The sequence below is a fragment of the Mytilus galloprovincialis genome, chromosome 3, assembly GCF_965363235.1.
Source record: "Mytilus galloprovincialis chromosome 3, xbMytGall1.hap1.1, whole genome shotgun sequence".
Lineage (NCBI taxonomy): Eukaryota > Metazoa > Mollusca > Bivalvia > Mytilida > Mytilidae > Mytilus > Mytilus galloprovincialis.
The window spans coordinates 20,315,063-20,342,834 of NC_134840.1; the positions used below are offsets into that span (position 1 = coordinate 20,315,063).

Genomic DNA, 27,772 nt, shown 5'->3' on the forward strand with positions numbered 1-27,772 from the left:
ACATAGTTGTTATTGTGCCTGCCATATTCCCACAAAGTTTGTATCATAATTATTTACCTCTGTTTCAGCAGCAATCACTACCGTTTATCAGAATCACCGTTACTATATACTTTAGTACTACCTTTTTACCAGTATAAACATTAAACGAGTTGGAAAAATAAGTTAAACTTTCTTTATTACGTTGAATTGCCAACAAAGAAAGAATTCTATTATTTAAGGAAGGTACCAATCATATTTTGTACCAGTATTATTTGATTGAAACAAAAAGTTCTCTCAAATATTGACACCACCAACAACTGCAGGTACTGATGTTTGATTATAATTATCTTTGTTCTTTTAGGATTAAAGGGAATATGACATAAGACTTTTCCAAAGTTGTATGGACCATATAAAATACAGCGGGAAAAACCACAATATTTATTTTAATAAACAAGAAATGTGATAAGATACATTAATTCAGATAAAACAAATGTTTCTGCATGTTGATCATCAAACTATCGGTCACGCATGAGATTTTACTTATAACGTATGGTTTATTTTCAATGAACTTTTAAGAGAAAATTTACGGATTCAGTGAGGTTTTTGGTATGCATTTTATGAGTTGATGTGCTGCAAAGTATATTTCTTTTACTTTTTGTAGAAATAGAACTTCCTAAAACCTCGCCCTTTCCTCTTCTCCATATCATTGGAACCTGAAAAACAAATGAAAAAAATATAATATCCAAGCAGATCTATCCCATCTTAATGTTTCTTCGGTGTAATATTTATTTCTAAACATAGCATTTGATGTATTATATCAATCACATATTTTAGATCATGTGGTTCAGATAACAAAGCGGTGAAAGATACCAGAGGAACATTCAAAATACTTTATAAGTAAAAAATAATCTGACAACGCCATGGCTAAAAAGAAAAAGACCAACAGATAAACAATAGTTCACAAAACACAACATAGAAAACTAGAAACTAGTAAGCAACACGAAACCCACTAAAAATCTGGAAGTGATCTCAGGTGCTTCGAAAGACTTAGGCTGATATGTGCTATATATATAAAATTATAAATTAACATTGAATTATTCATAATCATTGCCAGTAGAGGAAGAAAAATGGTAGTTGATTGTACGTACCACCAGCACCGCACACCAATTCATGGATAGTAAGACCACTCTGTTTGCTTGCACGAACCCATTCTGTTGCTGATTCCCCTCGGTCTAATACTTCCAATTCATGAGCTGGACAAATACAATTGATCTGTAAAAATAGATTTGATACATTTTATATATGCCATGTATGTTTATTGTAACTAAACTTTTCTTAATAACCACATGGAGGATATTTCTGGCAATTTTACTTTATGTTTTAATAACTGAACAGCGGTATACTATTGTTGCCTTTTTAGAAATCAAAACCAACCCGGCCGGCAATTAAAAAGGACGTCATTTCATGCTTGCAATTGAGAAAACTATAAATTGTTAACAAATTAAACAATTCTTGAAAAGCTATATAAAATGTGTTTTTTTTTTTTTGTCTCCAAAAAAAGGAGTTTCAGATTTGGATATTTAATATCATGTATATTGCAATTATGTCATACAGTCAAATTGCATAACTAACACACATGAAAAAAGTGCTATAGAATCAAGAGACAACATTACATATTTTCTGTGAAATATGGGATAATGACATCCTGTTTTCCGCGAAATATGATTGGATCTTCAGAAAAAAATAAGATGTTTTCAAATAAATAGCGTTGGATATTGGATAACAATATCCGATTTGGTTAAACGGTATATATACGAATTCTGCCTTTGACATTAACAAATTGGGAAAACAAATTCGTGGTTACAAAGCGTGTTCGTTGTTCAAAGTAAACGTGTCTTATAGATCGTGTTCACCTATTATTCGGGGTAGTAGCTACATATTTCGTTCATTGTAGTTATATTCAATAATCCCCTAAAGATCTTATATACACAAAGACAAGTCTAAGAACTTGACGAAATATAGCTATACTCAGGAGAAAATTTTCATCAAATATTAATTAAACATCTGTGGCTGTCCCCCAATGAATTTCCTTTACTTTCATTATAAACCAATTAGATATGACACATATGGATCGAAGATTTTGCTGCTTTAAATACTTTTAAGGACAATATTCTATATCATTAAAATTAGTTATAATAATTCCTCAGTCTTTTTAGAAAGGTCATTCCTTATTTGGTTAATGGTAATATATTCCAGAACAAATCTTCGCGTGTTAGATGTTTGTGACGTGAAATGCACATGTAACTAAACTCTGTTTTGTTTTCTCGGATTCAGAACAAAATCTTTTAAGAAAAATTAAAGAAGTTGTATTTAGGCTTCTGATTAAAATATTTTGATTTGAGCAAACTGCCAAAAAAATATATTAAGTAGAATCTGTATCCAGTGACAGAAAAATTGATCTTAATCTTGTTAAATCTTAGAATTCGAAAATGATAATCATGCTAACGGCACAATGTACATTGAAATTCGTAGATTGTTTTGTTTGTATTTCTTATTCTGTTCATGGAAAATGAAAATAAACAAATTAAACATATCGCAAGATGCAGGTGGTTATTTTAGAAAAAAAAACAACGCAAACAATAATGATACACATTTTCTTTGTGATCCTATACTAGTGTTTTAATGGCGTTGGTAAACAATGGGATAAACGCTAAAAAAGAAGACGTAGATACTCTTTCAGAATAGATTAAGCTATGAGATCATAATGATGTCTTAGATGGAATAAAACTTTTGGAAGTAAATACATTTGAATGAAGATTATATGTCGCTGAAACGCCCGATATTCTAAATATTTTCCTTATATGCTCGGCCAAACAATATCTGGCATCAACATCAAACTAGCATGCATTTCAACAGAAGCGCCAAAAAAGAAAGATTTTTTTGTTATTCCTGTACATGTACTCGCCGTTGCTCTATGATATATATTGTTTGCATTTGCTGTCTTTTACCATTTTATTTCTTCTAAAAAAACTTACACTATGTTGTCGTTGTATGGCATCCAGATAATATAGGAAATACGGGTCCATCATATTTCATGAAGTTTTGAAATTTATTTCACACTCTCCGACAGTGAAGGATTTTGGAAATTTTGGGAAACAATTTTAAAAAAAAAGTAGATTATAGACATCTCAAATCATAACTTATTTCATCATTACTTTTTGATATTCCTGGACACATTCTTCACCAACAGGAAGAGGCACGTTTATTATGATATATCCATAAATATGTCCTTAAAATGTTTGTTTCATTTTAAATAGCTTCTTTTTAGGCCTGGTCACAACGAACCTACGACACATCTATACAGCGCCACGACATGCAATTTGTTCAAACCGCAGGTCATCGATGGTCGTCGTACGACAATCGCACAACAGTCGCACGATATTTTGAGCATCGTGGCGCTGTCGTGTGTCGTGGGACGAAAATTGGACATGTACCTTTTTTGCTCTACGATTTTTAATCGTGTCACTGTCTTGTGACTGTCATGAAAGTGTCTTACAATCGTCGTGCGACGGTCGTGCGATAATAATAATAATAATAATAATAATAATAAATTCTTTATTTAAAGAGGGTAACTCAATTAGAAATAGTCTAATTTTCATTGAGGCCCTCAAACAAAATACATGCATACAGTTAACATTCATACATTCATACATTAATTTACAATATATATTACTAGTATATACACAATTCAATCATTGAAATATACAAAGGGTAATAAATGACAATATTTGATATAGTTTTGTTAGAGGAAAACAAATTAGTTGACTTGCATATAATTTTCAAGAAAATGATTATAACTATGTTTCTTGAATAATTCCACATTAGGACATTTTTTTATTTCGAGTGGTAAATTATTCCATACTTTGGTTGCAGAATAATGAAAAGATTTTTTATAAAAAATTGTATTTGGTCTTGGAACAAAAAGATCATTATTAGAGACAGGTCGTAAGTTGTGGCGTTGCACATCATCAATATTTAGTATTGCTAAGTAATCAGGTGTTAGCCCATTTACAATTTTATACATTAGAATTGATTGTTGGTATTTTATTCTTTTGGTAAAAGATAGCCATTTTAAAGAAGAAAACATGAAATTAGATGGAATAGAAATATCGCATTCCAGTATAATTCTTGCTACTCTTTTTTGAAGTTTTATGATTCTATCTGAATCTTTTTGTAATAAATTTCCCCAAACTGAATTACAATAGTCTATATATGGTAGAATATATGCATTATAAAATAGTTGCCTTGTGTGTATTGGCAAATATACTTTAATTTTATATAAAAGTGATACTTTAGATGAGATAATTTTACATATACGATCAACATGATCTTCCCAGCTTAAATTTTCATCAATGTCTATTCCAAGTAATTTGAAAGAATGGACATTCTCAATACATGTTTCGTTGACGGTAATACATAATTCTGATAGTTGTTTAAGTTTTTGTTTTGAACCCAATTTCATACACTTAGTTTTTTGTGCATTGATTTTCATACTGTTATTGTTACACCAAGATTGTATAGCATTTAAATCATTTTGCAATATGCTGTTTATTTTTTCAATGTTTTTATCATGAAAATGCAATGTTGAATCATCAGCATATAAATCCATATTGGATTGTTTAACATGAAGTGGTAAATCATTTATATATATTAAAAATAACAGCGGACCTAAAATAGAACCTTGAGGCACTCCATACTTTACAAACGATTTATCAGATTTAATGTTAGCGTATTGGACTTCTTGTTGTCTGTCAGACAAATATGATTTTATCCAATCTATTATATGTTTTCCGATATGATAAAATTTTAACTTTTCTAGAAGTATGGCATGGTTAATAAGGTCAAAAGCCTTACTGAAATCTAAAAACACTGTACCAACTATTTCTCCATTATCTAAATATTTTAACCATTCGTCAATTAGTTTAGTTAGCGCTGTTTGGCAGGAATGACCTTGTCTGAAACCTGACTGGGCGATATGTAACAATTTTTTATTGTTAAGGAATTCATATAACTGTGTACATACATGTCTTTCGAAAATTTTAGATATGGTATTCAAAATAGAAATTGGACGATAATTTGAGGGAATATCTCTTGGTCCTCCTTTATGTATAGCAGTTACTCTTGCAATTTTTAATTTTTGCGGAAAACGATTTGAAGTTATACTTTTGTTTATTAAAAAAGTTAATGATGGGGATATTATTTCTGCACTTAGCTTTAAAAATTTGGGACCTATTCCATCTAAACCTGCGGATTTATTAATATTAAGATGCTTTAGTTGAGAACACACCTCTCCAATGGAAATGAGTTTTAAATGAAAATTTTCAGTTTTCTTTAATTTTTCACTAGTAAAATTTTGTAGCATAGAAAAATCCATATCTGAAGTATTATTTCCAATAAGTTTTTCAGCTACGGATGAAAAATGAACATTAAGAGTATTTACAATATCTTGGTTGTTATAAACCGTTTGCTTTTCATACTGCATTTTAGGTGGAAAAATATTATCCTCTTTTGGATAACACATTGCCGTGGGTATCAATATAATGCATCTTAATAAAACAATCATCGCACGGCTGTCGTACGACAATCTCATGACTGTCGCAAAACACTAGTGATACTGTTGTAAAATACTTTTACATTCTTTTATTATAGACATTTTCGTTTAATTGGTAAACGTCTAAACGTCGTTTACCGCGGTAATTACGTAACTGTATATTCGACGTCGCTACTTAGCGACGTTATTGTATTCCTACATGTAGTTTAGATAAAGATTTCGTTCTATGAAGACGTTCTTCATCATTTCTTTAGAATATATGTTAAATTGGTGCCGTGACAAAAAGAACGATGAGTTCTAAACTCAAAGCTATTCGAGCTGGACATCGTGGTGCAGTAAGGAAACTAATGAAGCAATTGAGCGGAAATTTCGAGGAGTTATCAAAGGAATACGATGTCAATGAAATTATGTCAATCAGGGAAATGATACGGAAAAAGGAAACAGTTATTTCGTACGATGATCGCACAACATTGGTTGTCTATCGTACGACAGTGGTACGTTCGTCGTGATCATATTTTCGTTGTATTTAGAAGACTACAATTCGGCGGGAATGAATTTTGAAAAAAAAACCGTCTACCGTTTAAACAGGATGGCTATTTAATCAGAACGATTATGATGGCCCTGCTGAAATGCGCCTTGTCTGACTACAACAAGAGCCCGTAAACAGTATAGGAACCAGTGAAACCCCGACTTTGGTGGGTTAGGCCATGGATCGAACGGCGCCTGATGTATTGGCAGTATATTACACTGATGTAAGAGTTGGATCGGGATTCTGCGGGTGATTTCGTTGGATTCATGCGGATGGAGCCTGGCATGTTTCAAGAGCATTTTTTATGAGTCGCAATACAGTGGCACGACAGTCGCACGATAGTGGCACGACAGTCACACGACAGTAGCACGACAGTGATACGATAGTGGCACGACAGTCACACGACAGTAGCACGACAGTGATACGATAGTAACACGAGCTCATATGACATGAATAACCTGAAAATAACCCCAAACAACTCACGATTGTCGTACGATTATCGCAATTCAATTACAATTCTTTTTTTCTGTCTTGTGCCCAACGTGGAACCATCGTGGACATGTCGTACCTGATGTGACCACTCGAAATATTTTTTTTTACATTTTGCACGACGGCGCCACGACAACTATTTCATAGATCTTCCACGACAAAAAATCGTACAATCTGTTGTGATCGGGTTTTTTCTTATAACAAACTATATATGTGACGACTTTGCAACTTTTATAAGTCTGCAATATAGTTTCATACAAACCTGTATGTTTGTTTTTCTGTCCATATCAACATGTAGTTTTTCTGCTGTTTCTCCTGGTATACAGGGTCTCATTTCGGAAACGGGAGTACACAGCCCATACCTACAAATTATTATCATGTTTTATTATATATTATAGTATATAAAAACAATAACACACCAATGCAATATACATTATCGATTTAGATTTTTTTTCACGATTCGTTAAGAGAAAAACGCAACGTCTTACAAGAAAAAGATTAAAAAAAAAAGAAACGGATATTCATAATTTCTGTAAGAAATAATTTCATTTTATCTAATGATGTCGAACATAAAATTGTGTGGACTTGTGTCACAGAAAATTCTTCTCTATCCATTTAAATGTTATTATAATGACCAAGTATTGACAAGTGCAAAAATTGGCATTCATAAAAACAATATTATAAATGTTCTTTGAGGCCACATTCTTAATCTTATCCATCAATATGTATCACTCATACTGTTGGTACAATAGCATTAAAGCAATCGTTGACTTCTTTTGTGGTAATGATTTACATATCCTTGAATATTCCTGTTGAGTAGCATTTTTTGTTTACATGGAATCAATTAACTGAAATATATTAGTTGGTTGATTTGTTTAGTGCATTTAGAAATAGGAACAATAGCCATTCATTTAAAAGGAAACCAGTTAGGTATTCAATCCAATATTAAAACTAGTGGATGAACATACTTAAAAAAAATAATACCTTTAAATCCATTCAAAAAGCTTTTTTCAAAAGTTTCGTGTAACAATTCTTAGAAGAATAAATGGAAATCATTGTCTAAAGACTGCAGCATGATATGTTTAGAATATGAGCCGTATATCAACTTCCTATATTTAAAAAGGTTTCTGAAATGTCAAACTATATATGGCACTTTTTTGTTGTTATTATCTCAACCGAATATTCGATGTCGATTTTACATGTTACGATCATGTCTGCCTTTAGTCTGTAAATGACGCCACTTTTGTCAACTTTTGCAATCATTAATTGTTTTGTGATTAACGATCTTTAAGGAGATCCAAAGTCGCCATTATTTTGAATACTGAAGAGACATCTATCTCATTGTCGTAACTTGTTTCTTCAAGGCCAAATGTTCTTACAGCAGTTTTTGATATTAAGATCAAATATATCGAACTTGATAAAACATTTTGGCTCTAAACTAAAATTTTATATATTCTAAGAGTTCGTCGGGTTTTTTAGTATCTTTATATGATTCACATCTCTTCCATATTGTGTAATTTCAAACTACTCAAAAGACCGGTTCTCGGTGTATTAATTAATTAAAGGCAACAGAAGTTAACCGGTGTACCATCTATATTTATTCCTAATATAAAAGCAAGGTAAAATTTAAAAAAACAAAACCTGAAGGAATAAAGACAAACTTTATCGACTGCGTCAACAGATTAAGCGATTTATACTATTCATATGATTTATAATCTGGAGTACTTGGTACAGAAATGTCAGTTTGAATGTACCCACATTGTCACAAACACAATTGAACATTGCCATTTTTTCAAAATTTGATATGAGCCTCAATCTTACCAAAAAACAAATATATGAATATCCAAAGGTATTATCTAAACATGTATTGTGGATGTACTTCAAATCCGAATTTAAATATGAAGTCATTTTAATGACACTATTTCGGCAATTCAGATTTGTACCCAATGAAACAAGTTTGATGATTTAAAGGAAATATGTAAGACACAATTATTGCTTAAATAAATAATTTTTTATATAGGTTTATATTACATTCTGATTTTCGAAATAAAAAGAGAATTATCATTTCTTCTCTTTCGCAGTTTTATTGTATTATTCTAACCATGTCAGTACTAATGCACTCGTGAACGTTGAACCAACAGTAGTCAGTGCGACTGTCATACAAGTAAGAGATTTAGCTAGCTATAAAACCAGGTTTGATTTACCATTTTCTACAAGGGAAATCCATGTTTCAAGTCAGGAAAATGACAGTTGTTTTCCATTCGTAAGAAGTGTTTCAGCTTTTGATTTTGATATTTTATACAGATTTGCCGTTTTCAATTTTGTATAGGACTGATATTTCATCTTGAAGATATTAAGCCTAACAAAATAGTAAAATTACAAAAATACTGAACTCCGAGGAAATGCGAGGTGGTTAAGTCAATACAGTTTGTAACAAAGTATTCAAAATAGGATAAGTACAGGTTACATACTTATACTAAACAGCAGCATAAAAATACAAAATTACCGTCATATCAGTGTATTTTTAAAATCCTTCTACCTCTAGATCTGATATTTAATTATTGCTTGGTTTTTACTAAATCTGATAATCCGAAAAAGTTTTTAGAAATATGAATTTTTAATATTTACACAAACAATGTCAATTAGACATAGTTATTTTTTTCAAATTAGACAAAACACATAACAAACAGATCTCAAATTAACGTGTTTGTACTAAAATATGCCATCAATTTACAAAAGAAATAAGAGATAACCTTTAAGAAATAATTAGACTGATTCATATGATTTATCAACTAGTACATTAACGCAGTTTTATACAATAATGAAAAGTAAACTTTTCTAAGCGAAAAAAAGTCGGTAATAAAAGCTGATAAAATACTTCTAAAAAAATTATGAACTGACTTGACATTCGTCAAATTAATGATAAATGATATCACAATCTCACAATTTACAAATGTAAATCCATTAATTTACCCTAATTGAAGTTGTATAAAATTTCATAAAATTGATAACTTTTATTCAGTACGTAACAGCACTTAACTTAAAATGTTATTGGAATGTTCCCATCAGACCATTTTCCTAGTAAATTAAGGCAACAGTAGTGTACCGGTGTTCAAAAGTCAACAACAGAAAGCAAGTCGGGGTCATAAACTAAAACCGAGAAAAAGTGAATCGATTTTATTATAGATAAAAATGCACATATAATTTGTATCTGCCTAGATACTTTAGTCATGTACATATTTTCTATACCTAATCATATTTTTGACTAAAGCTATTGTTTTGGTGTTGCACGGCGGTCGGATGAGAAGGCGGGCGATCTTGGACTCCAATTGTTTCCATAAAATAACAAAAAAGGACTGCTCAATCAATGCTTTGAACCGCAAAGGTAGATTAAAACAAAGATGCAGAATACAAACAAACAAAAATCGAAATCACAACGATAAAAGGGACAGTAGCATTGCAGAACACGAATAACGAAGGACCAATAGCAGCCTATATAACACTACATATCTTTCACCAAAACAAAACTTTGATCTAAAATGCTCAGGAAGTGTAAGCAGACTTTTTCAATAATGACACCCGTCATGTTGGTCTCTGATGAAAAGCCTATTCGGTGATATCATAATTTAGGATAAAAAAGGGGACCTTGAACACTTATAATTCATGGTGACACAGGTTTTCCATAACAGTCAAACAAATTATGATGATAACGTAAAACTAACGACGAGACGTCTTCCAATTTACCAAAGAAACCCTTGGTTCAATAGTTTTCTTGTAAGCAACAATTTACCAAGTAAGCGCAATCTCTGGTACATTATAACAACCGGAAGATATACTCTTTATACAGGAAACTACATGTATTTGAATGTCCAAATTTTACTTAGTTGTAAACTATGTTCTTGAGTCTATTTCACGGAAGGATTTATTGATTTTAATTAACTTTCATGTTTGTAGTGTAGCTACTTACAAATTTCAAGTTCTAGATTATAATTCAAGATATGAAGCAGACTTAAATGTATCTTTGTTATCCTTTATTTCAAGTTCGATCGAATATGCGTTCAACACAGTAGCAAAACATTATTTTTTTATTAATTTGAGGACATCATATGTATAGCGGAACGCGAGTTAAAAGAAGTTAGCATATGTTCTTTCGTCATGAAAAGTGGTATGGGAATCCTGTGGCATACGAATAAAGTAACAAGTCGTTAAACATGGAATAAATTAGGTTGCCAAAGGATTGATGAATATTTCGAAACATATTTGCATCTTAACAGCCGTTTTTTGTCTGCAACGGTGTTACAGAACCAATGTTTATTAATTATACCAATTTTTCAGTATTGTATCCTCATCTGATTTACACCGATTTATATATTGATAAATATATTAGGTATCGAGAGGTCACTTAGAAATTCAACATACATCACTACGACACTTACAAGAAACATCTTTCTGAACTATTAACGTCAATTTTATTAGCTATCAAAACCGAACTTCAAATTCATTGTGAAACAACATATTTTAAAGGTGGCGTGAATCAGTTGTGGATACTGATAAATTCCAAATATTTGTTAGAGTACACGAATCTATTCATCTTGCCATAGTATTAAAAAAAAATTGTTTTTTCTATACCTTACACAAGTATTACCCATTTTAAACTTTAGACAAATTGAAAGAGTTGGTCTGCTTTGTTTTCTAAAAAGAAATTTTAACGTAAATACATATATTTTGTCTTAGGGAGGGTTGAATCATGCTTTAAGATGTTTGATTTCTTGATTGACAATATAATTATACTGTTTCTGTTGTGTCGTCTTTCTCCTCTTATATTCGATGTGTTCCCTTAGTTCTATTTTGTAACCCGGATTTGTTTTTTCTCAATCGATTTATGAATTTCGAACACTACTCTTGCTTTTATTTACGTTAAGAAGCCTTTTTTTCAACAAACAATTGGCATTCCCATGGAAAACAAATTGCCGCGCGGTTACCTGTAGTTGTTATTTTAGTTTCTTTTGGAGAGGTGTCTCATTTGTAACCATATCACATCTGATTTCTAAATCCTCTCCTTGTCAACTTGCTCCTTTGAATGTATGGGGCTGACTTCATACAGGAGCTACTTGCAACAGCAGAAGCTAGAATTATGCTTTTTTACATTCCTCTATATCGATGGTGTCCTATCACTAAATAGGTAAAAGTTTGGTGAATATTTTGAACCCATCTATCCCATCAAACATGAAATAAAGGGTACAACAGATCTAGTTACAGTTAACTCTGACTCATATTTTGACTCTTATCTAGAAATTGACGATGAAGGTCGGGTGAGAACAAGACTAACAACAAAGACTGATTTCAGCTTCCAGATTGGGAACTTTCCAATTTAATGTAGCACCATTCCAGCAGCACCTACTTATGGAGTATATATCTCTCACTTAATATTTTAGGGCTTGTGTTTCCTACCATGATTTCCTTGATTAAGGATTGTTGCACACAAGACAGCTATTAAACCAAGACTTCCAAGTGTCGAAACTGAAAACATCCATTCGAAAATGCAATCACTAGTTGGTTGACCGTTGTGGAATATAATTTCACAGATGACGATGGAAATATTCAAATCGTCGTACTAACAATCTTGTCCTTTTCCCCAAATGTGACCTACCGAAAAAGATTCATCGCCTGGTTTGTACATGAGTAACACGATGGGTGCCACATTTGGAGAAAAATTTACACATCCTTGCGAAGCACCTAAGAATCCTATCTTTGATTGGGTTCGTGATCTTCAGTCGCTAGATTTCTGTGTTGTGTAATGTTTACTGTTGTTTATCATTACCATAATGTTTACTGTTGTTTATCTTTACCATTTGTGTTCAAGCGTTGTCAATTTATTTTCCACTTATGAGATTGAATGTCCTATTGGCATCTTTCGTCTGTCTTTTGTATATTTTAATACGGATAGAGAAAGCTTACACACACTAATGGAAAAATTAAACATTCACTGAACTTTTTAATATCAGGTTTAAGAAAGATCATTGGTAAACATTATAAAAATATTGTTCAAAAAGAACTAATTCTTCATATACCCTTTTTCAATATAATAGGGTAAAACAGAAACTTTCAAATACAATTAGGATTATATTTCTGTTGCCTTACTGTTTCATTGGCGTTAACCTACATTACTTCTCTGTTCTTCTAATTCGAATTCTAACTGTTAAGTGTGGTAACTTCTAAACAACAGGAAAGAATTTTGAATTTTGGAGTGAAATGCAATTAATTCACAAAAAGATTATCACAACTTTTGACATTCAAATATTTATACAACTTTCTCATAAACAGTGCAAAGTACAAACAATTGTACACTTGAGAAGATATACGTCTTATATTCACTTACGAAATGCAGATGAGCATTGTGTTTGCGAGATAAAACAATTATCAATAGCACTTTTTTGCTTGGTACCGACTAATAGAAATATTCTTGTTATCAAAAAGATGAATTATTTGAAAATAATAGATTGCTGATGTTTATATTACTAAGAGTTACACGTTAATACTAAGCGATTTATAAACATCTAACAAATGTATACATGTGCTTCTTTTACACAAACATACTTTATTGTGATTTCGTTGTTTTTGTTTGATACTGTTTCCGAATGTAAGAAATCCGTATAAGTAGCAAGTGTTTTTTCAAGACTCATCATCACTTACATTTCTTTTTAAACTATAATGAAAAACTACGCAACGTATATGCGTAAGTAAGGTTTGCATTTATGTAATTGTTTTCTCAATATAATTGATGTATGAACAAAAATATCAAACAAATGATAAAATTTAAATTTCAAATGATGAATTTTGTCTTTGTGCTTAAAAACTAAGGCTGCAACTATCTAACAAATATGGATTTCCCCACTACAGTTTTTAAGTGCAATTTTAATTAATTAAAATCAAAAATGAATATCTATGGTATTCAATTAGTAAAAAATGTTCATTAAATGTCAAAGGGGTGATCCTATTTATTTCAGTGAAAGAGTAGTCTTCTGTTTAGAAAAAATACATACCATCAACGTTTCTTGAAATTAATGGACCTAAAAGCTAGAAGACTCTTTCTAAATTATTTTAGTTTGTTAAATGAAGCAGATATAACCATCGACTACGAAAGTCTTCCACGTCATAATTCCTTTCACTTGGCAAAATCAAACCGATTTACTTTGTAGGAATTAGACTTCTGGGAATAAAACGGAATACTTTTCCTCCAGTTGAACGCTACGAGTTTGAACTTGAGCGACCTTGGGAGGACATAATCTATTAATGATAATGCAATATGTAGCAGTTGACAGATTAAATTTGTTAAATGTACATTTCTTTTGTGTTTATAAAACTTTCAACATATCAGCTAAATACTTTGATAATGGGTGAAAATGACGTCGGACAGATTCGTGATGCTTTAATTGACGTATAAAAGATGACTAATGATTGACTTGTGAAATACATATTGAATTTATATTATTGTTTTAATGTCTAAATATGTAGCTAGTATTTTTATTTTCCGTTATTCCTTATTTAATCTTATATCAATCATATGCTTAATGGTTAGCATCGTGCACTATGGTTGAATTATCACTTTTATGTTTTTTTTGTTTTTTTCTGTATTAGTTTTTTTATTTAGCTTTCTCGAGTTTGGTGAATACTATACAAGACATTATTGCTTTTCGTCTTGATTTCAAATTAGGAGACATAAAAAAGACTGTTCAACTTCTTGTAATCGAATCAATGACGTCGTCAAACTTGTCATATCGTCACAGAGAGTTACAACACAACTGTATGAACATTTGCTGCAATAAACAATTTGTAACAATAACCGTTATTCATAATTGAAAACTTACCATAAGCCTTCCTCAACTAGAATCGTTTGTTTCCCTGGAGCTTTTGGACACTTCTGACCGCTTGGACATTGACATGTGACATAACTGAAAAAGTGCCTTTCTTCTGTCAAGTACGATAGTGCATTTATCTTTGAACACACGATATTTTCATCACACATTGGAAGAGGATCCTGAAAATTAATGATAAGAATAAGATCACATTATTTAATCTGATAAAAGAATTCAGGCATTTTTTTTTAAACGCAGAGAATGTTTCATAACATAATGTAAATAAGAAAATGTGATATGAGTGTCAATGAGAAAACTCATCACCACAACACGGAGCCAGACTCACAACGAACAGTAAGCTATAAAGGACTCCAAATTAACTAGCGTAAACAGTTATCAAAGGTACCAGGATTATAATTTGGTACGCCTGACGCGCGTTTCGTCTACATATGACTTATCAGTGACGCTCATATCAAAAAAGTTATAATGCCAAACAAGTACAAAGTTGAAGAGCATTGAGGATCTAAATCTAGTTGTGCCAAATACGGCTAATCTATGCCTGGGATAAAAAAATCCTTAGTTTTTCGAAAATTTCAAAGTTTTGTAAACAGAAAATTTATAAAAATGACCACATCATTGATATTGATGTCAACAACGAAGTGTTGACTACTGGGCTGGTGATACCCTCGGAGACCAAACGTCCACCAGCAGAAGCATCGACCAAGTGGTGTAAACAGTTATCAAAGGTACCACGATTATAATTTAGTAAGCAAGACGCACGTTTAGTCTACATACGACTCATCAGTGACGCTCATATCAAAATAGTTATAAAGTCAAGCAAGTACAAAGTTGAAGAGCATTGAGGATCCAAAATTGCAAAATGTTGTGCCAAATACGGCTAAGGTAATCTATGCCTGGGATAAGAACATCCTTAGTCTTTCGAAAATTTCAAAGTTTTGTAAACAGGAAATTTATAAAAATGACCACATAATTGATATTCATGTCTACAACGAAGTGCTGACTACTGGGCTAAACAATTCGAATAGTAAAACGAACAGTCTAATCCATATAGAAAATACGATAAACATATAAGACTGCAGAAGAAATTTCAGAGATAAGGAATAGCATATTATTTTCCAAAATTTCATACGACATCAATGGAACCACATCCAGCGTGTATGCTACCCGGTTCGTACAAAATTAAATGGTCTACCATGCATAATTTCTCGAGTGTTTGAACTGATTTTACCATGAAACTACAGAGATGAAAGTTGAATTTACTATAATTGTCTCTATGATTAATCTTTTCAACCAATTCAAACAATAAGAGGTTTACTCCTTTCGATGCATTTTTTTTTTTATAAACTCTTGATCAATTTGGCGGAATAGTATCAGAGACTTTTGATAAAAGTATGATAATGGTTCAATGTCAATCTATGATACATTATTCTTGTAAATATTTGTTACCCGATCAGTAAAAAATAATGCATCATAGGAACAATGCACTAACGTATACCATCAGTTTAGACGAAAAGTTTGGTCTTTAAAGCAGATACGGCATGTTCATGCAAACATATCTGATATTCACCGGAAGTCATTTTGCCTTATTTTGGTGTTTATCATGATGTTTTTTCTTCATTATTTTTTCTATCTTTTTATCATTTATTTTTCATTTTCTCGATCTTGTATTGTGTTTTATGGATTCTCGTTAATTTTATTATTTTTACACTATCTCTTCGTTTCTCTTATAAGGAAAACGACACTATTACATTTTCCCAACAAAAGTAGGCCTTTTGTGTACCCAATGGAGGTGAAGGAAGTTCAACTTAGGAGCGCTGCGATTGTATGTAAGAGAACACTATATTTATGTATGTATCGCTGTGTGTATATTTACAATAAAAAATTTGAACCCTTTTGAATTATTTCCTTGATAATTATTCGAAAAGACTTCCAAAAGTTCATACCAAATTTGGTGTAAAATGATGTTGCGCATGGATAACATTAACAAACAAGCTCCGTTGGAAGTTGATCATGATACTAATTGGCTTCAATTTTTAAAAAGAATAATATAGTACTATCACCACATGTAACTGTTTTATCCAGTTTTTTATTATAAAAAGTGGTAAATTTAGAAAATGTTCGTATTGTCGCCTATGGCAGAATAAATAGTATCGTTGTACCTATAACCTCTTCTGATAGACTCAACACGTATTCAATAGTTTCGGCGACTTTAGTCAAATATATTGTGTTTGATGTTATTCATTTTTAGCGTTGTCCTTTTTAAAAGTGAGGATTTTCTTATTTAAAATAGTATTCCCATGTCTCATAGTGTGAAGCATAGACAGTCTAATTACTCCCTTAATATTTATCTTAACTGTAACTTAATTTCCATTCTTTTATTTTTACAAATAATGCGACTTCCGTGTCTCTTACGGTTTGAATTAATTCGTTGCAATCGTTTATTCTCTTTTCTTGGAGCAATTTTTAGAAAGTTAAGTTACGGTTAGCTAAAGTTAATTCCTACGTTGGGGAATATCTGCGATGAATTTAATACTTGGCTTTCGTGTTGATACATGTTATAGCAGTCATAAATGCATTCCCTCATTGCCATTCACACTTTAACATTTCAGAAGTTTATACTTATATTGGCTGATACAATAATTAATAGATTCTATCATCATTAGGTTTTCTAAGAAGTTACACATTTTGTCAATTCACCATTTAATATTAAACTGGGTACTAAACATACTAAAAAAATATCTATAAACAGACAAAACAACTCGACGATTCACGATAGAATCAACTGATTTCCGTATTTTCCAAGGTACTGGGTCTCTCGAAGTCAACATAAATTTGATATGAATTAAACAATCAATTTCAACTGACTGTTTGTATGACTGTGTGGGAAACTTCTAAATAGCAACCTTCAATTTTTCAAGAGGGAAAAGAGGCGCTTGAAACGAAAACTAATCTTTATTACAACTTTTAAACAATGATTTGGATAAGGTGTTAAAAGTAAATAACTTAATATGTATGTAGTCTTAGAATAACATACAGCATTGATCTATTATATATGAACAAGCATAAAGTTTAAAATAACTCATTTTAAATGACTTAAAGTTTATAATTACATATTTTAATTACATAAAAATTATAAAAACTCATTTTGAATAACATAAAGTTTATAAAGACTCACTTTGAATAACATAAAGTTTATAAAGACTTATTGTGAATGACACAAAGTCTATAAAGACTCACTTTGAATGACATAAAGTGTATAAATACTCACTTTGAATAACATAAAGTTTATAAAGACTCACTTTGAACAACATAAAGTTTATACTAACTCATTTCAAAAAAAAAAGTTTATTAATACTCATTTTAGATAACATAAAGTGTTTGTCTCATTGTAAATAACATTACATATATTGTTTATAGCATGCAGGTTTTATTGAGTAATTTTAGATAAAATGAAGTTTAGCACGACTCATTTTGAATAATATGAGTTTGATAATATCTCATTGTTAATCATTTCAGGTCATTTTAACTATTTTTATCCGAGCGTCACTGATAAGTCTTTGGTGGACGAATAGCGCGTCTGACGCAATTACAAAAAATCAATCCTGTTATCTATGATGAGTTCATTAAACAGTTAAATAGTCTGAAGTTTAAAATAACTCATTTTAAATTACACGAATTTTATAAGGATTTTCTAAATAACATGAGATTCATAATGAATTATTTTAGATACTATTTAGTTTGTAATGACCCATTTTAGATGACATAAAGTTTATAATAACTCTTTTTGAATAACATGAAGTTTGCTAAAACTCATTTTTAATAAAAGGAAAATATATAATGACTCATTTTAAATAACATAAAGTTTATAATGATTCATTTTGAATAACAAAAAATTTATGTTGACTCATTTTAGATAACATAAATCTACAATGACTCACCTAAAATAATATGAAATTTATTAGGATTCATTTTAGAACACGTGCAAGTTGCCTGATTTTAAGATAATGCAAATTCGGTATAACATCAAAGTTTATTATAACTAATTTTAAATAACAGAACTTTAGAATGTCTCATTTTGAATAACACGACGTTTATAGTTACTCATTTTAAATAACATGAAGTTTATAATGACCTTGAAGTTTATAAAGACTCTTTTCTTATAATGTGAAGTTTAAAATCACTCATTTTAAATAATGGGAAGAATATTCTTACTCACTTTAAAGAAAATTTAAATAACATAAAGTTTATAATTACTCATTTTAAATAACACGAAGTTTACAATAACTCATTTTAGATGTAATTTTCAATTTTTATACGCCCGTCAAAATTTTGACGGGACGATTCATGGTATACAAATGTCCGGTGTCCGTCCGTCTGTCTGTCCGGCGTAAACATGTCGCACCGTAACTTGAGAACGACTTATCCAAATTTCATGAAACTTTATATAGTTGTTTCTTATAATGGTAAAATGATCTGTATACTTTTTGGTGAAAATAAGATTTAAACTTTTTGTTACGGCACTTTGTAACTAAAACAGGGGTGTGTTTTTTTAACATGTCGCACCGTATCTCAAAAACGATTCTTGATTATTGCTTAAAACTTTACACACTTCTTAGTTATATTAATCTTAATATCTTTATACTTTTTGGTGATGATTCAAAATTTCATTTTTGAGTTATTGAGTATTTTGTAAAAAAGGGGAGGTTTTTTTTACATGTCGCGATGTATCTCAAAAACGATTTATGATTATTGCTTAAAACTTTACACACTTCTTTGTTATATTAATCTAAAGATCTTTATACTTTTTGGTGATGATTCAAAATTTCATTTTTGAGTTATTGAGTATTTTGTAAAAAAGGGGAGGGTTTTTTTACATGTCGCGCAGTATCTCAAAAACAATTTATGATTATTGCTTGAAACTTTACACACTTCTTTGTTATATTAATCAAAAGATCTGTATACTTTTTGGTTTGATTCAAAATTTAATTTTAGTGATATTTAGTTTGTTTTTTTTAAACAAAGGGGGGGGGGGGGTTCACATGTCCCGCCGTGTCTCAGAAACAATAAATGGTTATTGCTTAAAACTTTCTCAGAAACTATTGATGATTATTGCATAATACCTCAACACAAGACGTCGGGCGTATCATGCGCTCATGGCGCAGCTGTGTATTATTCTATGGCAAAATACTTGATATTGTTGATGAATATAACTACTTAGGAATAGTTCTAACAAGAATAGGCAATTTTAATAAAACCAAACAGTTTAATGTGGAAAAGCTTCCAAGGCTCTTTACGAAGTGTTAAGACTAGGCTGTCTACATAATCTTTCTATATGTAGTCAGCTGGATTTATTTGATAAAATGGTAAAGTCAATACTACTGTCCGGTTGTGAAGTAAGTATGGGGTATTGGCAATAACTACATGATTGAAAGGGTACATCTAAAATTTTGTAAATTGTTATTAAGTCTGAAAACATCTACACCCTCTTATATTATTTATGGGGAGCTTGGGAGATATCCTATAGACTTGGACATAAAAACTAGGATGGTTTCATTTTGGGGGAAATTAAACTCTGGTAAAGAGACAAAACTATTATATATAAACTCATCATAGATACCAGGACTAAATTTAATATATACGCCAGACGTGCGTTTTGTCTACAAAAAACTCATCAGTGAGGCTCGATTTTAAAAAAGTTAAAAAGGCCTAATAAAGTACGAAATTGAAAAACATTGAGGACCAAACTTCCTAAAAGTTTTGCCAAATACAGCTAAGGTAATCTATGCCTGAGGTAGAAAAGCCTTAGTATTTCAAAAAATTCAATATTTTGTAAACAGTAAATTATAAATATAACCATATCAATGACAATTCATGTCAGCACAAAAAGTGCTGACTACTGGGTTGTGATACCCTCCGGGAAATAAATCTCCACCAGCAGTGACATTGACCCAGTGGTTGTAAATAAACTCATCATAGATACCAGGACTAAATTTAATATATACCCCAGACGCGCGTTTCGTCTACAAAAGACTCATCAGTGACGCTCGATTTTAAAAAAGTTAAAAAGGCCTAATAAAGTACAAAGTTGAAGAGCATTGAGTACCAAAATTCCTAAAAGTTTTGCCAAATACAGCTAAGGTAATCTATGCCTGATGTAGAAAAGCCTTAGTATTTCAAAAAATTCAATATTTTGTAAACAGTAAATTATAAATATAACCATATCAATGACAATTCATGTCAGCAAAAAAAGTGCTGACTACTGGGCTTGTGATACCCTCCGGGAAATAAATCTCCACCAGCAGTGGCATCGACCCAGTGGTTGTAAATAAACTCATCATAGATACCAGGACTAAATTTAATATATACCCCAGACGTGCGTTTCGTCTACAAAAGACTCATCAGTGACGCTCGATTCCAAAAAAGTCAAAAAGGCCTAATAAAGTACGAAGTTGAAGAGCATTGAGTACCAAAATTCCTATAAGTGTTGCCAAATACAGCTAAGGTAATCTATGCCTGAGATAGAAAAGCTTTAGTATTTCAAAAAATTCAATATTTTGTAAAAAGTAAATTTATAAATATAACCATATCAATGACAATTCATGTCAGCACAAAAGTGACATGAATATTTTATATAAATTGTGCTATCACATGTCTATTAATAACAATATGAATTTTTCATGATTAAACAGAATAAAGACTATTCTGACATATATGGTATCCCAAATGTATGGGAGACGCAATCTTTTATAAATTGCAAGTGGTAAGTTTCATTCATCAAACTTAGACTTAAAGATCACTATGTACAAGTCTGACATTCTTTACTTGAAAATTCGCAAAAAGCACTAAATTACAATCTTTTAAAGATTTTTTTGGAAAAGAAGGTTATTTTGAAATTTTTGGGAACAAACTGTCTATAGATTTGTGTAGATTTAGGACCACAAATCACAAGCTCCCTATTGAACAGGGTAGATGGAACAATATAGTTGGAAACAATAGAATTTGTCTTCTATGTAAAAAAATGATATTGGTGATGAATTGCATTATATATTAGAATGTAAATACTTTGAAGAAAACAGGAAACATTGTCTGTCACATTATTATTTAAAAAATGCAAATATTGTCAAATTCAAACAAACTATGTCTTTAAAAACAAATCAGAATTGATTAAACTATGTAAATTCATAAAGATTATTAACACAGGTGTATGTGTTCCTGGCTAAAATGGACTTCATATATTGTCTTAGCAACTATTTTGTTGTTCTGTCTTCTTGTAAATATTGTACATAATTGTCTTCTCTATACCTTTGTATATGGTTTATTGTGATTACAAATAACGACAAACAACCGCACTCCAGAAATCATAAATATATCACATTTTACTAAATGATAAAATAATATTGCGTCGTTTTAAAATGCCTTTTTCTATGAGTGAACTTAAAAGAGGGTGATAATTTGCCAAAGCTTGTGAAACTAGTTAACTTCACCGCACATATATTTTTAGTTTGTCAGGTTTGGTACCACAGTTTCTCGAGTTTGATAGAAATTATTATTTAGCTATCAGAGCAGTGCGTTTGTTTGATGCAATCACCTTTGAATGACAACTAAATAACGAAACAGTCAATTTATATATTTACAAATCAGTAAAGATCTTTATTGAAAGTTTAAGGTTTTGTTAATATTGGTGTAATATTAAAACGAAGTAGATTTGTCCTTTCATTTAATGAAAACGAATGAATTCTGCTGCAGATTATTGTTTGTTGGGAACATCTATCGGCAAAAAACATTCATCAAACCAGTAGAACATCTAATCTACATATACTATTTTTAATAGTTTAACTGCGTGGATGGAGATCGTGGTATGAAAGTGTATAAGGTTAATAAATCAAACAGTTGGTTTTTCCTTTTTGAATTTTGTCATTCCTTTTATAGCTGACTATACGGTATGGGTGTTGCTTATTGCTAAAGGTCGAAAGGTTATTTATAGTTGCTGACATCCACGTCCTATGGTCTTTGGTGGGTAGTTGTCTCATTGGCAATCATACCACATCACCTCATTTTTATATTGCAATAAAACTTGTTTAAACAAAATTATTGGTATTACAGAGTTCCGATATTGCATCGTAAAGAGCTGAGCTTTCTATCAAATATAATGTCATTGTCTTCATGACTTATAGAACCAAGCAATCGAAGATTTTGAAGTAAATTAAATACGGTTTCTAAAAGTTCACATGAAATGTTAATTGATATTAGAAGTGTAAAATATTAACACTTGAGTACAGTCATACAGTTGTAGCAAGAGGTTTCTTAAAGTTCCGTGTAATACACTATAAGGGCGACAGTTTTAAATTAGATATTTTTGAACTTTTAAGAACTATATTGTTCTCGTAATCTCTTAGATTAAAATCCTGTTATGAAAGTAATAAAATAAATGAAATTGTGTATCTATGATTTTCTTACAGCTTAATTTAAATAAAATAAGGTGTAATATGATTTTTTGGTCTTGATTTGAAACATACACACAGAGTATGTGCAGGAGTTATATCATGTTTAAATTTATGAGTGCTGAAACCTCTCCTAACAGTACAACGAAAAGACCAAACAGTAAACATTTGTTGCAAAGGTCTGGATATATTGAGTTATGCTTTCATGTATTAAAAGAAAATTAATGTTAGTACAGACTTACGCGTTATTGAGACATCTCACTTTTGTTAAATTGATAACTAAAAGTAGCCGCTGTAACAAAATATTTTGAATATTCTCAATTGCATACGTTTAGTGGTTAATGAACACTGCGATGCTGGTACATTGGTCCGTTATATTTGAAACCTGTATGTGTTACGTAATTATTTGATAACAATGGTTTTCCCTGACCTTGATAAGTACTGTATTTTTTGAATTTCGACGAACAAGAACATTTTAAAATAGGGATAATAATCAACTGAATTGCTACCAAACTATATGCGTAAATAACTGTATGGGTAAATTCATCAACTTATGAATTATGAATACATGCGAGTTCTTTAATTTTCCCCAATTACCAATTTATTTTTCTGGCTCTTATCCTTGAACTAGTCATATAAAAGAGGGACGAAAGATACCAAAGGGACAGTCAAACTCATAAATCTAAAACAAACTGACAACGCCATGGCTAAAAATGAAAAAGACAAACAGAAAAACAATAGTACACATGACACAACATAGAAAACTAAAGAATAAAAAACACGAACCCCACCAAAAACTAGGGGTGATCTCAGGTGCTCCGGAAGGGTAAGCAGATCCTGCTCCACATGTGGCACCCGTCGTGTTGCTTATGTGATTACAAATCCGGTAAATAGTCTAATTCGGTAGGTCACATTCATGAAAGGGAAGGGGATTGTAGTTACGACGTAAGGAACATATCCGATATCATTTGTGAAACGGTTATTCCATAACGGTCAACCAACTCAAAATTTACGAAGGGATGATTTCAACTTTACCATTTGGAACTCTTGGTTTAATAGCTTCCTTGTGAGCAGTAACCCTCTATCAAGAAAACTATGATAGGAAATGCAAGCACGGGAATATCGTATCAATTGGGAGATATATACCCCGTATGCAGGTGCTGCTGGAATGTTGCTACTTAGAAATGGAAAGTTCACAATTGGAAAGCTGAAATCATCTCTTTTGTCGTAAAGTTTTGTTTTCAACCGACCCTCATTGTCAACATATAACAATCTTTATTATAATTTACCGGATAAAAGGCTAAGTTAATTTTGTCATACTTTTTGCATATTTAAGCAAATAAGATATGTTTCGACTAGTTATATATTTTAGTTTATATTTTGTCATGTAGGACCTTTTATAAGCATGACATTTTCTCATTGTTGAAGGTCGTGTGCGGTGACCTGCAGTTGCTTTCATATTCATCTCATTTGGGCTGTGGTGGGTTGTCTCGAATGCAAACAAATCACCACTACGATTGTACGTAAAGACTGAGACATTATTTAATCCCTTTTAATGTGTATTAATTTATGGTAATAATTCTAGGTTCCTTTTGATCATATATAGCTTTTCACATGTGCCGATTTTTATACATAATTGGCTTTTGAATTTTGAGCTTTAAACGTGCCTGTTGAAAGGTTAGTCCAGAAAAGCGCTTCGCACACTTAACATTTGTAGTGTTAATTTTATTTTCATAGATATGTAAGGTTTATATAATAGACTGGTCGAACAAGAATAGCAAGAATCTTATAAGTTCATATTTGCCTTTATTTTTTGGATTCCAATCTGTAAGACCTGCTTGATTCCGTCGCAACTGAATAGCAATGCTTTAAATTGGGTTTTGTATCTGTCAATGCCACATTGTAAATTTCAAAAACAAATTCATGTCCTGTATATCGAATAATTGCTTCAAAATTGTGTTGTAGATTATTCAAACCGACAAGGTTATCGAATTTATCTGGTTCTACAAACTTATACAAAATCGGGTTTTTTTTTAAAATACTGTGGATTCATCTATTTTCGAGGGTACCAATTTTCGTGGATTGAAGAAAACTTGCATTTCGTGGTTTTGCCAAAGTCCACAAACATTCTTTGTGAAATTTCTAATTCGTTGTACATAAGAATTCGTGGTTCCCGGGTAACCACGAAATTCTTGAAAATTAGTATCCAACGAACAATCATGAATCATCAGAATAAATAGTCTATGTGATAGTTTTTAACCCTATTTCGGAAATATTTAGTTACTAGGTATTTAAATAAAAGGTTTATAATTCTTCGTGGCAATTAATGAAAATATTATATGGAAATAAAAAATATGGTGCATTGTTTTATAACACAAACTCTTAACATGCAATATAGCAAAAAATGTTGTCCTGATTGCTGCTCTTCATATCAAAGTCGCAGTGATGCCCTCAATTGAGAACAGAAACAACAACTCACAACTAGTTTCAAATCTGGAGTATTTTGCTAAATTTCAAAAACACCTGTGTAACCAATATTTCTGAGTCTTTAATTCCAAACAGTTATGCGAGTGGCCAGATATGAGGAGCTGTGGTATGATTACCAACGAAAAAGCTAACCACTATAGTACTACCAGCTTTATATTTGTTTTAAGAAAGAAAAAACAAACAGACCAGTAATTTCTCTGAAAATAATAATGATCTGAAATGCATTTAGAAAACAGTCAAATAAGTACTTTGACCTGAAAGCATCATATTTTGTTCTCTCCTAAATTATCATGCAAAATATGGCATAAACTGATTAATAGTGCCACAATTCACCATCTAATCTTAATGCAGCACACATACACCATGTCTCTATTACTCTGTTATTATTCAAGAAACAAACCCCCGCTAAATAGATAGATATATAGTAGATATATAAATATCTATAGATTGTATATCATATGCCTGCTATTCGTATATTAATGTTCGTCATTACTTGAAAATAAAAATTAGTTTGAAAATAGAGAAAAATGTAATCCTCTTTTTAAAACAATCAGAATGGTATAATTAATGTTTTACGAGCATTATAATAATGGTTTTATTATAAATTGATGACATTTATTTAAATGGAAAAAAAAATATCAACTTATTCAAATCAATCAAAAAAATTGAAATGTCTATTTTTCTAAAATCTAAGCGGGGAAAAATATACAATAAATAATGACTTACCTTAAATCTTGTTATTGTGCTGCATGCTACACAGGTAAATATAAGAGCAAATAGAATCCAACTTGTGTTCTCCATAATTGGTACTGTTCTTAAAGCAAACGTTTCCGGTCAGTAAGGCACTCGTCTGTGCTGTGAGTCGGGGTCTAAATGTCGGATCCTGTTATACGTCTTCTAATTAATTATTCAATATTCTGTCATATTTATATTCAAAAAAGCAGATGGGTTTTAGATGTAGGCATCTTCTGTAAGTTGTAATCAGTTGTAATTAATGTATTTTTGAGTTAGGTGGGAAGTCGAGCAGAATCTGAGAATTTAATGTAATTGGCAATACGATTGGATCACGTGTTTTTCAAGTTAATAATTTCTATATTTTACGATTTTCATTTCAACTGTAAAGTAATAACAGAAGTCAAATTGTACTTTCATTAACTAAAATTGATAATAAATTTGGATGTCAATAAATTTTAGTGTTAAACAGAAAATAATATTGAAATGTCTTTTTGATGTATGGGAACTGGATTGTCATTTCGTAAATAACAATGGAATATTTGACGTATATTGCGAAGGACGGGTATTAAATGCTGGAAAGATATATCAATTTTGTCGCCATTTTCTGCTTGAATTTCCTGTCAACCTTTCATGATTGTTGGGGCACAACTGCAATTTTTCTGTCTGCAGTTGTTAAATTTCAGAGAATATATAAGAGAAAGTTTGATTGACAATCCTCAAATAGGTTTAGAACGAGGCAAATTATTATTCATTATCGTTTTATTAATTACTATAATGAACTGTATGGTATACAATAGTTATTAAACGTTCATTGACTAGAGGGTAAACGGTTCTATCTATTCTGCCATAGGCGACAATACTAACATTTTCAAAATTTATCACTTTTTATAATAAAAACCTGGATAAAACAGTTATATGTGGTGTTAGAACTTAATTTTTCTGTTTTAAAATTGAAGCCAAGTTGTATCATGAGCAACTTCCGTGAACGCGGGAGCTCAGTTGTTTATGCTATCCATGCACACTGTCACATTCTACACCAAATTTATGAATTTGGGAAGTCTTTTAAAAACATTCTCTAGAAATTTTTTCAATAGGTTTCAAAATTTATATTGTAAATATAAACACTACAGTTATTCATAGATAATAAAAATATATATTGTACCCTTCCATCCAATAACAGCGCTCCTAAGTTGACTTCCTTAACCTGCCTTGGGTACACAAAAGGCCAAACTAATGCTGGGGGAATGAAAGATAATAACCAGGTACTGATATATACATTCATTATAACGAGAAATGTTTGTAACTGGTTCAACTTTTATATTTCCCTATGCCCATGTTTGCATCATTTAAGTCAGACGTTATAAGTTGACATACATTTTTATAATTTAATGATTCTAAAGAGGAATTTAAAAAGGTTAAAATGGTACTAACATTTTCCAAATAGAAATTGCCTTTTTTTAAAGTGTGACGCATGTTTAACTGACAGAAAGAAAAAGTAAGGTATCAAAGTTCTTGTTCTAAGTTTGATTGCTTGATAAAACGAGATGTAGTTTATACTTCATGATTCGTATTCAACACAAGTTTAAATTTCGATATTATAACTCTAATGATTAAGATAAATTAT

The 27,772-nt window shown here is 31.1% G+C and overlaps 1 protein-coding gene across 2 annotated transcripts; it reads right to left on the minus strand.

Moving 5' to 3' along the window:
* Positions 1 to 404: 404 nt before the first annotated feature.
* LOC143066348 (uncharacterized) lies at positions 405 to 26,437 on the minus strand. Of its 2 annotated transcripts, none has more exons than XM_076239305.1 (5): positions 26,140 to 26,437; positions 14,477 to 14,646; positions 6,871 to 6,970; positions 1,128 to 1,251; positions 405 to 692 (listed from the first exon to the last, which is right to left on the minus strand). In XM_076239305.1, the coding sequence occupies exons 1-5, from the start codon at positions 26,212 to 26,214 to the stop codon at positions 628 to 630; spliced, it is 534 nt and encodes a 177-aa protein (XP_076095420.1). In that variant the 5' UTR covers positions 26,215 to 26,437; the 3' UTR covers positions 405 to 627. The 2 variants fall into 2 exon arrangements, with proteins under 2 accessions (XP_076095420.1, XP_076095421.1); XM_076239306.1 differs by lacking the exon at positions 26,140 to 26,437 and adding an exon at positions 23,169 to 23,269.
* Positions 26,438 to 27,772: the final 1,335 nt, after the last annotated feature.